General features: G+C 39.1%; 1 protein-coding gene across 1 annotated transcript; it reads right to left on the bottom strand.

Annotated features, from left to right (window-relative positions):
- On the bottom strand, positions 1-2,158 carry LOC114184679. The gene is made up of 7 exons (XM_028071993.1): positions 1,966-2,158; positions 1,706-1,799; positions 1,504-1,590; positions 1,362-1,419; positions 1,134-1,274; positions 989-1,070; positions 1-110 (listed from the first exon to the last, which is right to left on the bottom strand). The coding sequence occupies exons 1-7, from the start codon at positions 2,156-2,158 to the stop codon at positions 1-3; spliced, it is 765 nt and encodes a 254-aa protein (XP_027927794.1).
- Between the last annotated feature and the right edge of the window lie 12,728 nt (positions 2,159-14,886).

Raw genomic sequence — 14,886 nt, 5'->3', positions numbered from 1 at the left:
TCAATCACCACCGTCAAGCCCTTCATCAAGGAAACCCAGCTCACCGCTAGGCGGTTCCTTGCAGGAACCCAGAAAATGAACAGAAATAGTATGAGTCACCTGGCGGGCTTCTGGAAAATTTCGAGAAACCCAGAATTTCAAACAGAACAAACATTATTCATACTATACATTCCATTCATAAAGCAATTAAACTTAAAATGCAAGACTAAGGAGTTATAGCTCCCCTAGCCTGGAATTGCTTTGCTTAGAGTTTGAATTATCAGTATTCCCTTGAGCACCAATGTCCTCCCTTTGATTCCTTCCCAAATCAGCTCTTATGCTTCACTCAAAACTCACGTTTCACTCTGGATTTTCTCTCCCTATTGTGCAATACAATGATAGACTAAGCAAACCCTATTTCTCACCTCCAATTGGCCTTTTAATTAGGTCTTAATGAGGGTTAATTAGCCAAAACAAAAAATAAGTTTAATGGTGAGGTTAATTGCTATTCAAGGGCCATTATTGAGTTGTTTTTCAGCCCCTCTTGGATGCTCTTTTGTCAGCTAGGGTTTCTTTGCCCTCTCACCTTCACGCCAAAACTAATTTTAGCAAAAAGAAAGTTAATTTGCACCTACCAAGGTTCGAAGCGATAAACATGCCAATGTTAAATTTGTGCACAACTATTTAACCAAATCATGTTTCGTGATGTTTAATATAATTCTATGATTATATTATCACTCAACATGGTCAATCATATTGTCAAAAATAATATTAAATTAAATAACACACAAATGGCATACATAGAACTTGAACTCAAGTTCTCTGACACAATCAAGTACTCTCAATCATTTGAGCTAGTACTTTTCCACATCCTACATGTCAGAATTAAATGCCATAAAGGCTCCCACTACCTGCATTTATTAATTAATTATTTATTTAATTAATTAATTTTCACGGGTCTTACATTTTCCCCACCTTAAAAATTTTCGTCCTTGAAAATAGGACTTACCAGGAAACAAGTGGGGATAAGACTTGCTCATGAGATCCTCCATCTCCCACGTCATCTCCTGAGTTGCCTCGTCCCAGAGAACCTTCACAGTTCGAACCTCCTTCCCTTTGAGTTACTTAACTCCGATCGTCAAGTCCTCGCGCACCTGAACATTGTCCTCCTTCAACACATGAGTAGGATATGCAATGTACTTCCTGAGTTGTGAAACGTGGAAGACATTGTGCAGATTTGCCAAGTGAGGTGGCAAAGCAATCTCGTATGCCACCAGTCCAATCCTCCTTGTGATCTGGTACGGTCCGATGAATCTAGGAGTCAGCTTCGTCTACTTGAAAGCTCTCCCAATTCCTGCTGTAGGCGTAACCTTGAGAAATACATGGTCACCTGCCTCAAACTCAAGCAGCCTTCTCTTATCTGCATAGAACTTCTGCCGACTTTGAGTTGCACACATCCGATCCTGAATTATCTTTACCTTCTAAGTCGTCTGCTGCAAAAATTTTGGACCAAGTACTACTGACTCTCCATCCTGTTGCCAGTATAACAGTGTCTGGCATCTTCTGTTATACAACGCCTCGTACGGTGCCATTCCAATGTTGGAATGATAGCTATTATTATATGTGAACTCCACCAATAGCAGCATATCATTCCATGTCCCCAGGTGATCCAGTACACATGTTCTCAGTAGGTCTTCTAGTGACTGAATGGTTCTCTCAGACTTACCATCTGTCAAAGGATGATAGGCCGAGCTCATTCTCAACTGAGTGCCTAAGGCTTTCTGCAGCTACTGCCAGAATCTCGATGTGAATCTCGGATCCTGATCCGACATAATACTCACTAGCACACCATGTAGTTTGACGATCTTTCTGACATATAACTCTATTAGTTTGTCTAGAGACATCTTCTGATAATAGGTAGGAAGTGAGCACATTTCGTCAATCTTTCTACAATGACTCATATTAAGTCATGCCCTCTCATTGAACGTGGCATGTGAGTAACAAAATCCATGGAAATGATGTCCCACTTCCATTGAGGAATATCCAGAGGCTCCAGCGTACCACCCGGCCTCTGATGCTCAATCTTCCCCTTCTGACATACTAAACACGATGCCACATAATCCGCTACATTTGTCTTCATACCTTTCCACCAGAAGGTCGCTTTCAGATCTTTATACATCTTAGTCATACTTGGGTGTATGCTAAGACGACTCTTATGCCCTTCCTCAAAGAGTATCTTTCTCAGTACAAGGCTCCTAGATACATAAACCCTCTCCTTGAAACGTAGGATGCCATTTTTACCCATCCTATAGTCTTTTCTCTTCTTAGTGCCCAACTCGCCAATGATTTGTTGTAGCTCCTGATCATTACCTTGCTCCACCCGAACCTCGTCTAGGAACTCATTAGTGATTCTCAGCAAGCTACATCGCATATGACCTACACCAAACCCAAGTTCATTTCCTGTAACTTCTCAATAAGCTCCAGTTCCTTCATCATCATTGCAGACATGTGAACTCTCTTCCTTCTCAGGACGTCCGCAATGACATTTTCTTTACTAGGATGGTATAACAGCTCAAAGTCGTAATCCTTCAAATATTCCTTCCAGCGCCTCTGCCTCATATTCAGCTCCTTCTTATCAAACAAGTATTTCAAACTCTTGTGATCCCTGAATACCTGGAACTATGAACCATACAAGTAATGCCTCTAAGTCTTGAGGGCAAATACCAATGTAGCTAATTTCAAGTCATGTGTCGGATAATTCTTCTCATGCACTTTCAACTGACTCGACGCATAGGCCATTAGTCGTTTATCTTGCATCAGCACACAGCCCAACCCCTGATACGAGGCATTACAATACACCTCAAACATCTTGGTTGTGTTAGTAATAACAAGTACTGGTACGGTTGTCAACCTCCTCTTCATATCTTCAAAGCAAGCTTCACACTTGTCTGTCCAAGAGAAAGGTTGGTCCTTTCTGGTGAACTGTGTTAGTGCACTCACCATCTTGGAGAAACCCTCCACAAACCTCCTATAATAACTTGTCAAGCCCAAGAAACTTTGCACCTCTATAACTATCTGCGGTATCTCCCACTTCACCATTGTTTCAATCTTTGCTGGATCCTCTTCTATACTTTGGATTGATATTACATGGGCCAAAAACTGTACCTCATCCAGCCAAAACTCACACTTTGACAGCTTCTCATACTGTAACATCCCGTCAGGATATTACGAATTTATAATTAAATAAAAGAAATAAATTAAAACAACGCGCATTTAATAATACCTCATTTTCCCAAAACGCGGGAAAATTTAATGTTTATTAACCTCCAAGGATAAAGGCAAAATCCATAGTTAATAAAACTGAAACCACACAATAAAATCTCTCAAGGGAGTTTACAAAATAGTTCAGCTCGACATAATACAAAATATATAAAACTCCCAAGCTTTCCCCTCGCTCCGATACTAAGCCTCACCGGCTCCACCTGCATCAACAACATCTACTCCCGTGTACCACGTACACGATCATCGCCACACACACGCAGATAGGGTGAGCTTAACAATTAAATCACATATATAAAGTTGCAGAAATATAAGCATATAAACACATGAGATTGTACACGACATAAACATCTCACATTACCCCATTCTTTAATTCCTACCATCAGACCCCGAATCAGATCATTCGTGTTCTACAACGTTTAAGGAGTACTTCAAGGTGACTTACTGCCATACCTATCGGCCACAACCGATAGAGCACGTGCGGGAAAACATGCTACGGATCAAACACCGCAATGCCAGGTAGAGTTCCCATATACGAACATAGTCTGTATCGTCCCAAGACTACCAAACTCGTCAGCCAACAACTAAGGAGGGCAATCTCTCTGGACCCATCCGTACTGGCCACAACCAGCACACTCACACCGGCAACACTCGCCAACCCGAGCCACAACTCAAGGGTTCCTCGTGTTCATCTGCCGTCCCGAGCCACAACTCAAGAGATGCTATTCTGAGCCACAACTCAAGGAATACCACGTGCTTAACCCCTATCCCGAGCCACAACTCATGGGATACGTAGCTGTAGACGCCCTGTAGATCACAAATTCCTAATCAAAACTCAAAGCTGCAGTAGTATAAATCGCCTGGCGGGAGACACGTGCCGCCAGGCGCTGCCAGCTTCCAGACCGCCTGGCGGGTGTCGCGTACCGCTAGGCGCACAATGCCTTTAAAGTTCTCTCGCAACAGTGACCGCCGGGCGGAACTACTCTGCCGCTAGGCGCTCACCACCTCGAGACCTCACTATTGTCTCGCTACCGCCTGGTTTAAGGTGTTGTTGCTCGTGTCTATGCAGTTTCTTACCTTATTTCCACTTGCTCAAACACCAGTATCATATAATCGTAAAATTACTATCATTGGTGAGGTCCAATCCTCAACCTCCTAACTTGGTAGCATCACCCATTCGATTATAACATTAAACTCCTCTCCTTCTTAACTTGTTAATACCCTTAGGTTCGTTACACTTAAGTTGTTGCCAAGTCCACTACGCTGTTTGCCATCTAGGTATTTTCCAGATTTTTCCTGCACCCAATGCCCGACCATTTTTCCATCTTCTTGAATACACACAAATCTAATCCCAGCACAATCATAACAATTCATTTTATACTTTCATCGATCACCAATTCCTATGTTCAATTTACAGTAACACATTAAATATTTGTGGTTTCTGATAACATACATTCAACCCTAACTCATATTCATTGTTCAATTCATTTAAGCCTTCGATTAGATGGTTATACCTATTGTTGGTCAACATTACCACTCTATAAGAATCACTGCTGCCTTTTGCCCCGATCAGATTTCACCCAGAATTCCAGAAAACCCAAAAATGAGTCAAAATACCTCGCACCGCCTGGCGATTCAACCAGTCGCGCCAGGCGCCTCATCAGCAACCCAGAAAATAGCTAAGACGCTTTGCGTCGCCTGGCGGCCGGGAATGTGCCGCCAGGCGGTTCCTCTTCCAGGAACCCATAACACACGAAATAGCATGAGTCGCCTGGCGGTGATTCATCACCCACCAGGCGGTTTCTGGAAAATTCCAGAAACACAGAATTATAACGAATTTAACAGTACACAAACAACCAATATACCATACAGTTACACATTATAATCATATGCATAAAAATTACGGAGTCCAGCTCCCCTAACCTGGATCCTTTTAAGCTTTAACCCTTGAAACTTTGGATAGTTCTCCTTCGCACACTAGCCCTCCTTGGTTCCTCTCTTTTTAGCCTCTCAATCTTTCCCAAACCTCACCAAATTCCAGAATTTTCGTGCTCTCTCTGTAAGTCAAATTTCCAGATTGCCAAACCCTTCGCTCTACCTCACTATAGCCTTTTAAAGGTGCCCTAAAAACTATGCCAATGCTTTAAAACGAAAATTACTTATTGAATGGAGTTTATTATCATTTACCAAAACATTATGGCTCATTTCCAGCCACCTCTCGGCTGCCTTACCACTAGGGTTTCTTCCTAACCCTTTCATATTCAAGTCAAATCCAAAATGCCCAAAAAAATATAAAATTAATGTAAGTTCTCCAAGGCTTGAACCCATAACCATGCAATTGCCAAATCAATATCAAGCCATCATGCCAATTTATATTTCATGCAAACAATCATAATTCAACTGTCATACTATTTCACCACATGATTATCACATATTAAAATAACGACGAATAACAACACAAAAGGCATACATAGGACTCAAACCCAAGTCCTCTCACACACCCAAAGTACTCTTAACCACTTGAGCTAGTACTTTTCCACGTTATACCAACCATAATTAAATGTCATAATTATTTCTCCTCCCATATTTATTAATTAATTATTTAATTAATTAATTAAATTCTACGGGTCTTACACATACAACTTATGCTCTCTGAGAATTCCCAGCACCACTCTCAGATGCTGTGTGTTCTTCTTGACTCTCAAAATATATCAATATATCGTTAATGAATACAACGACAAATTGATCCATATACGACCGAAAGATTTTGTTCATGTAGTCCATGAAAATTGCAGGAGCATTTGTCATCCCAAACGACATCACCACATACTCGTAGTGCCCATAGCATGACCTGAAGGCTGTCTTTTGCACATCCTCTGGCTTGACTAAGATCTGATGATATCCAGACCTCAAGTCAATCTTAGAGAACATAGTTACTCCCCTCAGTTGATCCAACAAGTCGTCGATTCTTGGCATTGGGTATTTGTTCTTGATAGTCAGCTTGTTCAGCTGACGATAGTCAACACACAATCTGAAGTTGTCGTCCTTTTTTTCACTAGTAACACTGGTGCTCCCCATGGTGATGCACTCGGTCGGATGAACTTCTTCTCTAGCAGATCTTCTATTTGCTTCTTCAATTCAGCTAACTCTGTTGACGCCAAGGATGAGATCATTAGTGAAATCCACATCCCTGCTTGGTGGTAGTTCTGGTATTTCATCTGGAAAGACATTCGCATACTCATTCACCACTGGTGTGCTTCTACTTCTTGGAAAGACATTCACATTCTGCTCAGTTGTACTCTTTTTCTCTCCTTGAGCCACTATCACGAAGCAAGTAGCTCCAGCTTATACTTCCTTCATCGCCTTCTGAGATGCGATCAACTCCAGTCCTATTGTCTCTGGGAATACCACCCTGCGTCGTTCGTAATCGATGACAAAATGGTTGTCTGACAACTAGTCCATCCCTAGAATCACGTTCAGGCCCTCCATTGGCAAGCAGATGAGATTCACCTTGAACCTGCGGTCTGCCACTACCATAGGGCATCCCACACAAATAGATGCTGGTGTCGCAACTATCAACTTGCACCTTAGCTCTCGCAACACAAGTCTGAGCCTTCTCACACATTCATTAGACATGAATAAATGGGTGGCTTCTGAATCAAACAACATAACAACCTCGTGATCAAACAACAAATAAGTATTCTACACCAGGTTACTTGACTAGTTTGCCTCGGTGGTTGTCAAGGTGAATACATGCCCTGGTGTTATGGGTCGCTCTCCCACTGGTTTCTTAGCTGGCGCACCTTCACCAAGACTGGAAACTCCCTGATCCGGAGTGGTCTAAGAATCGTCGCAACGCGTGTTTCATCCCACCCTTATATTTTCTACACCTCTACTCCTCGGTAACAACAATTGAGTAGAACCTCGCCAGATATTCAAAAATGTCAGTGTATGCCTACGCAGTCAGGTTCCACTGTTAGAAGATGAGGAATTCGCTTCCCTCTCGTGTTTGGCACTCTCAGGAAAGTATTTCTCCATGAATCTCGTTCTGAAGGAAGTCCATGTCACCTGCTCCTCCCGGGTCTGCATCAACTGTTGCATTCCCACCCACCAGTACCCTGCATTCGCCACCAGCAGGAAGGTGACGAAGGTCAGCTTCTGTGCATCAGTGCACTCTATGACTAGACAAATTTTCTCGCACTCTTTGAGCCACATGTCTACCTCATCAGGAGTGGATTTGCCCGTGAATTTTGAGGGCTTGTGCCTCATAAAGTCCTCCATCGTTACTAGGCGAGTGGGTGCTACCACAGCCCTAGGTTGCGCTGCAATGGGCTGCATCGCATCAACCATCCGATGAATCACATGTGTGATCTCATAAGCCCCAACGTTATTGCTCCTTTGCCTGTTTGCCATAGCTTGAGCACGCCATATTTTTAGTTGTTCACACCAAACAGCTCCAGTTAAGATTTACACAGCAAAAAAGAGCAAACATAACTCAAAATAGTCTCGCAAGCGAAACACAGTAAGTTCACTCCCCATACACCCCAAAAATCGTTTTGAAAACAAAGCTCTGATACCAAATGTAACATCTCGACCGGATATTACGGATTTAAAATAATAAAATAAAGAAATAATAATTAACTTCACTAATTAAATCTCATTTCCTAAAAACGCGAAAAATTTAAAAAAATCATTTAATCTCAAAATAATTGAATCCAAGCTTTATAAAATTAAATACAATATTTAAGTTTGATAATATAAAAGGATTACAAATTGTTCCACAACATAATAATATAAAAGCTTTGATGAAAATCTTTATCCCAACTAGCCTTGTTCCGGCTCTATGCATCACCAGATCCACCTACAACATTCTTTGCTCATGTGTATCGCGTACATGATCATCGCCACCCACAAGCAGATAGGGTGAGTTAACAGTTAAACAAACATATATATAAGCCATGTTCTACGTCTTCTAGTAAATACTTCAAGATGTCTTGCTGCCACACCTACAAGCCACAACCGGTAAAGCACGTCTGGGAAACTATGCTACGAATCACACACCATAAAGCCAGGTGGAGTTCCCAATACGAATAATATTTGTAACATCCCAAGACTAGCAAACTCGTCAGTTAAATACTGAGGAGGGCAATCTAACTGGACCCATCCGTACACACCGTTACGTGCACACTCACACCGGCAACACTCGCCAACCCGAGCCACCACTCAAGAGTTCCTCGTTGTCAACACCCAATTTCGTCCGAGTGAATAAATTTATTTAAAAAAAAAGTTTTTTAGTTAATGAAAAATAAAAAAAATTTGAAACAAAATTTTCTTCAAAGATTTTCATACTTTAATTTTAGAAAAAAAAAGAAAAAAAGAGAGAAGAAAAAAAGAAAAAAAAAGGAAAAAAAAGGAAGAGCCTATTTTGTTATCACACTCCTCTTCATGAGTCCAACAACTCAACATATCTTCTACCACCTTTGTTCTGATAGAGAAATTAGTGATATGATTTTAATAATTAAAAGTAATATCTCTTCATATAATTAAAATTAATATTACTGATCTTGATTGATTTTGTGCTTTGATTTGCTATGATTTGATCCTTATAATGTACTGCTATCATGACCAATTCTTTCCTTACATTGTTCATTACAATTAAGGCTAGAATTGCATTGAGATTGCAATATGTGAATATTAATACATAGTCTGTCATATGAAAAAGACCGAAAAAAAAGAAATTTTCTACACTTCTCTAATTCTTTCCCATCATCACTCTCACATACACCCCTCCTTTTATATCTCTCTTTCAAAAAAAAAAAATATAAACATATTGGAGGAGGTAGGGAAAATAAGAAGATAGTTATAATGTAGGGAACAAAATAAGGAGATTGATAAAAAAGAGGAGGAACCGGAAAGTTTGTGATGTATGTCAGTGCCAAATTTTTTTCATTTATTCATTCCAAAATTTTCACTATATTTGTTTTAATATTATACTTTTTTTTCCTACTTATGGGTATTTTTATCTTATTCTAAAAATCATAACAAAAAAATAGTTTTTCTCATTTCTATAGTGTTTGTCTAACACCAATTCTAAAATAATTCCAAATAGTAAAAATTTAAATAAAAAGTTTTCAAAATTACAAAAAAAAAAATCAAATAAAAAAGGTTCTCAAATAGTTTTTCATAAAGAACTACGTAACCTTGATTCTCCATTCACATGGAGATACGTAGGAGCGATAATTAATCTTCATCGGGCCCAAAAAATAGTTTTGTTGTTTTTTTTTTGTACATTCTTTTATTAATATCTTTGGCAAAAATTAAATATTTTGAAAAAACCACATAAATTTTGCACATTTAATTAAAGGCATCGTCTTATGACGAGAGTTGTCGGGGTGCTAATACCTTCCCCACGTAACCGACTCCTGGACCCAAAATCTAATTTTTTGCAGACCTTGCTCTTTTTATGGTTTTCCATAGTTTTCTATAATAACTATGGTGGCGACTCCAAACTCTGTCTTTACAAAATTTAGTTTTTGGTTCGGCGTCCTGTTGCGATTTCGGTTGCGACACTCGTGTTCATCCATCCCGAGCCACAACTCAAAAGATGCTATTTCGAGCCACAACTCAAGGAATACCACGTGCTTAACCCCTATCCCGAGCCAGAACTCAAAGGATACGTTCTGAGCTACAACTCAAGGAAGACTAGCAAGACGACCTTTAAGATATCCTAGAAGCCTTATAGATCACGCACCTCAAAGCAAGCAAACACATTTGCTTCACAGTATCGCCTGACGTAGTGTCTTGGGCGCGAGGCGCATCAAACTTCAAGACCGTTTGGCGGGGGACGCGTACTGCCAGGCACCTCGCGCCTTTGATGCCATTGTCCTTCAGTTACCGCCTGGCGGATCGACCATCGTCGCCAAGCGCCACGACCTCTGTTGCTTTCTAAAACTGCAGCTATCGCCTAGCGGGTCCCATTCCGCCGCCAAGCGCTGCACTAGTACAACGATATGTATAGGTTTAAGCCCTCCAGATCTGATGGCACACTCTCAATAGGCATCAAACACCCCATGTGAACTTTACCAAGTTAATTTAAACAACTTCGAGCTGATTTAATCTTGCTACTAATTTTTATAATATCATTAGATTCCTAACCCAAGATTTCCAATAATGGAACTTGTTCAAGTTCAACATTGCCAGTTCACTAGATACCACTGTTAAATTCATATTTGATATTCCAAATGGTACCTAAGTCCCTACCACTTTTGGATAGCATAACTATCATATCTTAACAATATTTACACTACAATTTCAACTAGAACAATTCCACATAATCTTACCACTCTAACATTTCAAATTGCCTTCCCACCAAACCAACTTATGGTTTTATTAATCAGAATTCTACTATCATAGTGTCCAAACCTAACCAAAACAATTTATAGCTTATTGCTCATATATAACCTCCTCTCACTCATTTCCTATACTCATAGACTTCTTCTAGCATATCCAAATTTTTTATTTAATACTCACAAAACCTAAGCTACACTTTCCAAACTCCCCTATACATCAAACACTCTCTTGCCACTAATCTGGTATAGCGCCTGGCGGCAATTCAAGTGCCACCAGGCAATTCCTGTTGTACCAAGAACCCAGAAGCCCCCTTTTTTCACCTGTGAACCTCAACTTTTCCTAGTGTTCCTCTTGCATATGGATTCCTATCAATTCTCACGCAATCCAACTTCTAATTATAATAATTTGTATCCTCAGCACATCCGTTATCAATCTTTCCAAAATAATTTAAAGACCAATAGGTGATAGGTCTCCTGGCGACACCTAGCTCACCGTCAGGCAGTTCCTCGTAGAAACCTAGAAAATGCACAAAAATAGTATGAGTCGCCTGGCGACTTTGAATGCTTGTCAGGCAATTTCTAGAAAATTTCCAGAAACCCAGAATTTCAAACGGGACAAACATTGTTCATACATAGACATGCCATTCATAAAGCAATTAAACTTAAAATGCGAGACTAACGAGTTATAGCTCCCCTAACCTGCAATTCCTTTGCTTAGAGTTTGAATTTTGAGTATTCCCTTTAGCACCAATGTTCTCCCTTTGATTCCTTCTCAAATCAGCTCCTATGCGTCACTCAAAACTCACGTTTCACTCCAGAATTTCTCTCCCTATTGTGCAGTACAATGATAGACTAAGCAAACGCTTTTTCTCACCTCCAATTGGCCTTTTATTTAGGTCTTAATGAGGGTTAATTAGTCAAAAGGAAAAATAAGTTTAATGGTGAGGTTAATTATTATTCAAGGGCCATTATGGAGTTGTTTTTCAGCCCCTCTTGGCTGCTCTTTTGTTAGCTAGGGTTTCTTTGCCCTTTCACCTTCATGCCAAAACTAATTTTAGCAAAAAGAAAGTTAATTTGTAAACTACCAACCCATAACCATGCCAATGTTAAATCCATGCACAACCATTCAACCAAATCATGTTTTATGATGATTAATATAATTCTATGATTATATTATCACTCAACATGGTCAAGCATATTGTCAAAAATAATAATAAATTAAATAACACACAAATGGCATACATAGGACTTGAACCCAAGTCCTTTCACACAATCAAGTACTCTCAACCTTTTGAGCTAGTACTTGTCCACGTCCTACAGGTCATAATTAAATGTCATAAAGGCTCCCACAACCAGCATATATTAATTTATTAATTTTCACGGGTCTTACAACTGGTATGGCGCCTGCCGGCTTGCCCGCGCTGCCAGGCGACAACTACCTAAAACAGTGGCAGTGGCCACTATACGCGCGTGGCGCTAGCGGCAGTTTTGTTTCTGCTAGGTGGAAGAGGTGTAGCAGAAAGCCTGAATGGCGCCTAGCGCCTGGCGGCGCGAGAGGTGCACCAAGCGGTCTGGAACCAAGTTCCGCCTAGCGATGCGAGAGGTTCACTAGAAGGTTTTGGGTGCAGAGTTGGAGTGCGAGGAGGATTTCTACACAACTTTGGATGAAGTTCATGATGTGATGCTTTGGCTGGGGGCCCAATTACGAGTGTAACTTGTATTAGGGTAACACGTGGCCCCTCGAGGTTGTACCCCTATGGTTTAGGAAGTCCAGTGGAGTGTGCTAGATCATGACTCTTACGATGAGGTTCTGAATGATTGCCCTCTTCAATGCAACTGATTGGGTTTGGTAGTCTGGGATAACTACGGACTTCGGTTCATTTTGGAGAACTCCACTTGGTGTCGCGGATTGCAGCCGTGGCAATTTATTCCCGCGTGTGGACTATTAAGTGGTGGCCTGTAGTCGAAGGGGCGAGTAGATACTCATGCAGCAAATATCGACCAGTGTACTCACCAAAGGGTGTAGAATCAAGAGGCATCTAACGTAAGGTTTGAAAGTTGAGGAACTGATGAATGGGAAATTTCTAACACGGGTTATAGTTTTAAGATGCTTTAATTATGTCATGTTATATTTGTTTTTTTTATTTGAGCTCACCCTATCTGTGTGTGTTTGGCGATGATCATGTAACTTGTTACATGGGAGCAAAGGTTGATGCAGGTGAGTGTGTGGATGCTTAGAGACGGAGTAGAGAACGACTATGGGAATTTTACTAGTTTTCTTCTTGGAAGTTTTATGGAATATTTTGTATTGGCTTTACAAATACTTTATAATTGTAATATTTGAACGCCGCATTGAAATAAATGTTTTAAATTTTTCCGCGTTTTGGAAATAAATTTAAGAATAAATGAGGTTTTCTATTATTATATTTAGTTGTTTTCATTTTAAATAAGTAATTTCCGGCTAAGACGTTACAAATCTTCTACTACCAAAAAAGGATGAAGGAAGAACAACCCTATTTCCTTGTTGTGAGCCTTGAGTTTGTGAGCTGGTGGAAGCCTTCTTGGAAGTAGTCTCCTCGATCGACTCTTATTGATTTGATCGGTCGGCACTATCTGATTGACCCATACAGTACACATACAAACACTAAAACTAATTGAGCGACCACACATTACAAACATTTCCACATGGTGCGTAAACATTTGACAAAGTGTATAAAAAATTACACAATCAAATATATGGAAAAACCTAAAACAACAACAAAATAATATTTTAATCCCAAAATAAACTAAAAAAGCAAAACAACCAAAATCAAAATTCAAATTCAGAGAATAAAATCTCCCACTACCTATAATACTGAATGAAACACAAAATCAAATTGGATAAACTGAGAACCACAATTTCACCACCACAAGCCCAATCGTCAAACCGTAAAATTGCACTCCCTCAAATTTCAATCATCAATTGACAAGTGTGTCTTGATTTTATTCTCTCGTTAACCAATTGAACACCATTAACAAATAGAATCACTTTAACTTTATTTAAGAATTATAAAAAATCAATTAAATAGAAAAAACAATCATATCCTTAAATAAGTATAAAAAGATACATTCTCAAACAATTGCATTCACTATGTTGAAAATATTACACATAAATTTTAGATTTAATAGTTAAAGTGCATTTCTTCAACATTGGGGATGTAGCTCAGATGGTAGAGCACTCGCTTAGCATGCGAGAGGTACAGGGATTGATACCTCGCATCTCCATTTTTGTGAATGGAAACTTGAAAAAATGATATATAAATAAACTAGTTTTGAACCTGTGCATATGCACGAGTTCAAAAATTATTCATAAGTTTAGAAAGTCAATATATATGTAAAAAGTAGATTTTGTAAAAATACAAAAAAGATATAAAATTTTAAAAAGTATAGAGCAAACTCTCTAAGAATAAGAATATACTATGCTAAAATATGTAGAAACTCACTTAATGCTTATTCTTAGACTCGTTTAATTAATGCATGAAAGACATGTTTTATATTTTATGCACCAAATAGTTGTATAATTAGTGCATGGATAGACTCATGTAATATGTATTACTAAACTCGTGTCATAAGTGTATGAACAAACTCGTCTAATGTATATTGCAAGATGCATATAATTATTGAATGGAAATACTTGTCTAATGTGTATTAATAAAGTCTTCATATTTGTGTATGAAAAAACTTGTCTAATTTATATTGTTAGACTCATCTAATGAATATATGAATAACTTGTCTAATGTGTACTGCTAATGACTTGTCTAATGTGTACTGCTAGATTGCTTTGATTAATTTTTCCATAACTTGTCTAATATGTTGTTGTTATATTCTTCTAATTAGTATATTTGCAATATTGCCTAATGTAGATTGTTAGACTTATGTAATATTTTTTCCATACTCGTCTAATAAGTGTATGGGAAGTCTTGTATGATATGTATTTCTAGACACGTCTAATTAGTGCCTCTACAAACTCCTCTAATATGTATCGCTAGACTTGTCTCATAAGTATATGGACACACTTATATAATGTGCAAATTTAGATTCGTTTAATCATTGTAAGTTGAGACTCGTCTAATACGTATTGCTAAATTCGTCTAATTAGTGTATGAACATCAACTTTGTTTTCAGTCTTGCATTTCGTAAGCTGCATTCAATTCCATGTTCTGATCACTCATATTTGGCCATTTTAAGAATAAATATTGTTATTGAAACAAAAACATAGTACACATTCACATTCCATATT

The sequence above is a fragment of the Vigna unguiculata genome, chromosome 5 (assembly GCF_004118075.2).
Source record: "Vigna unguiculata cultivar IT97K-499-35 chromosome 5, ASM411807v1, whole genome shotgun sequence".
Classification (NCBI taxonomy): Eukaryota; Viridiplantae; Streptophyta; class Magnoliopsida; order Fabales; family Fabaceae; genus Vigna; species Vigna unguiculata.
The sequence above is the reverse complement of the archived record's forward strand: the minus strand, read 5'-3'. Positions and strand labels throughout refer to the sequence as shown.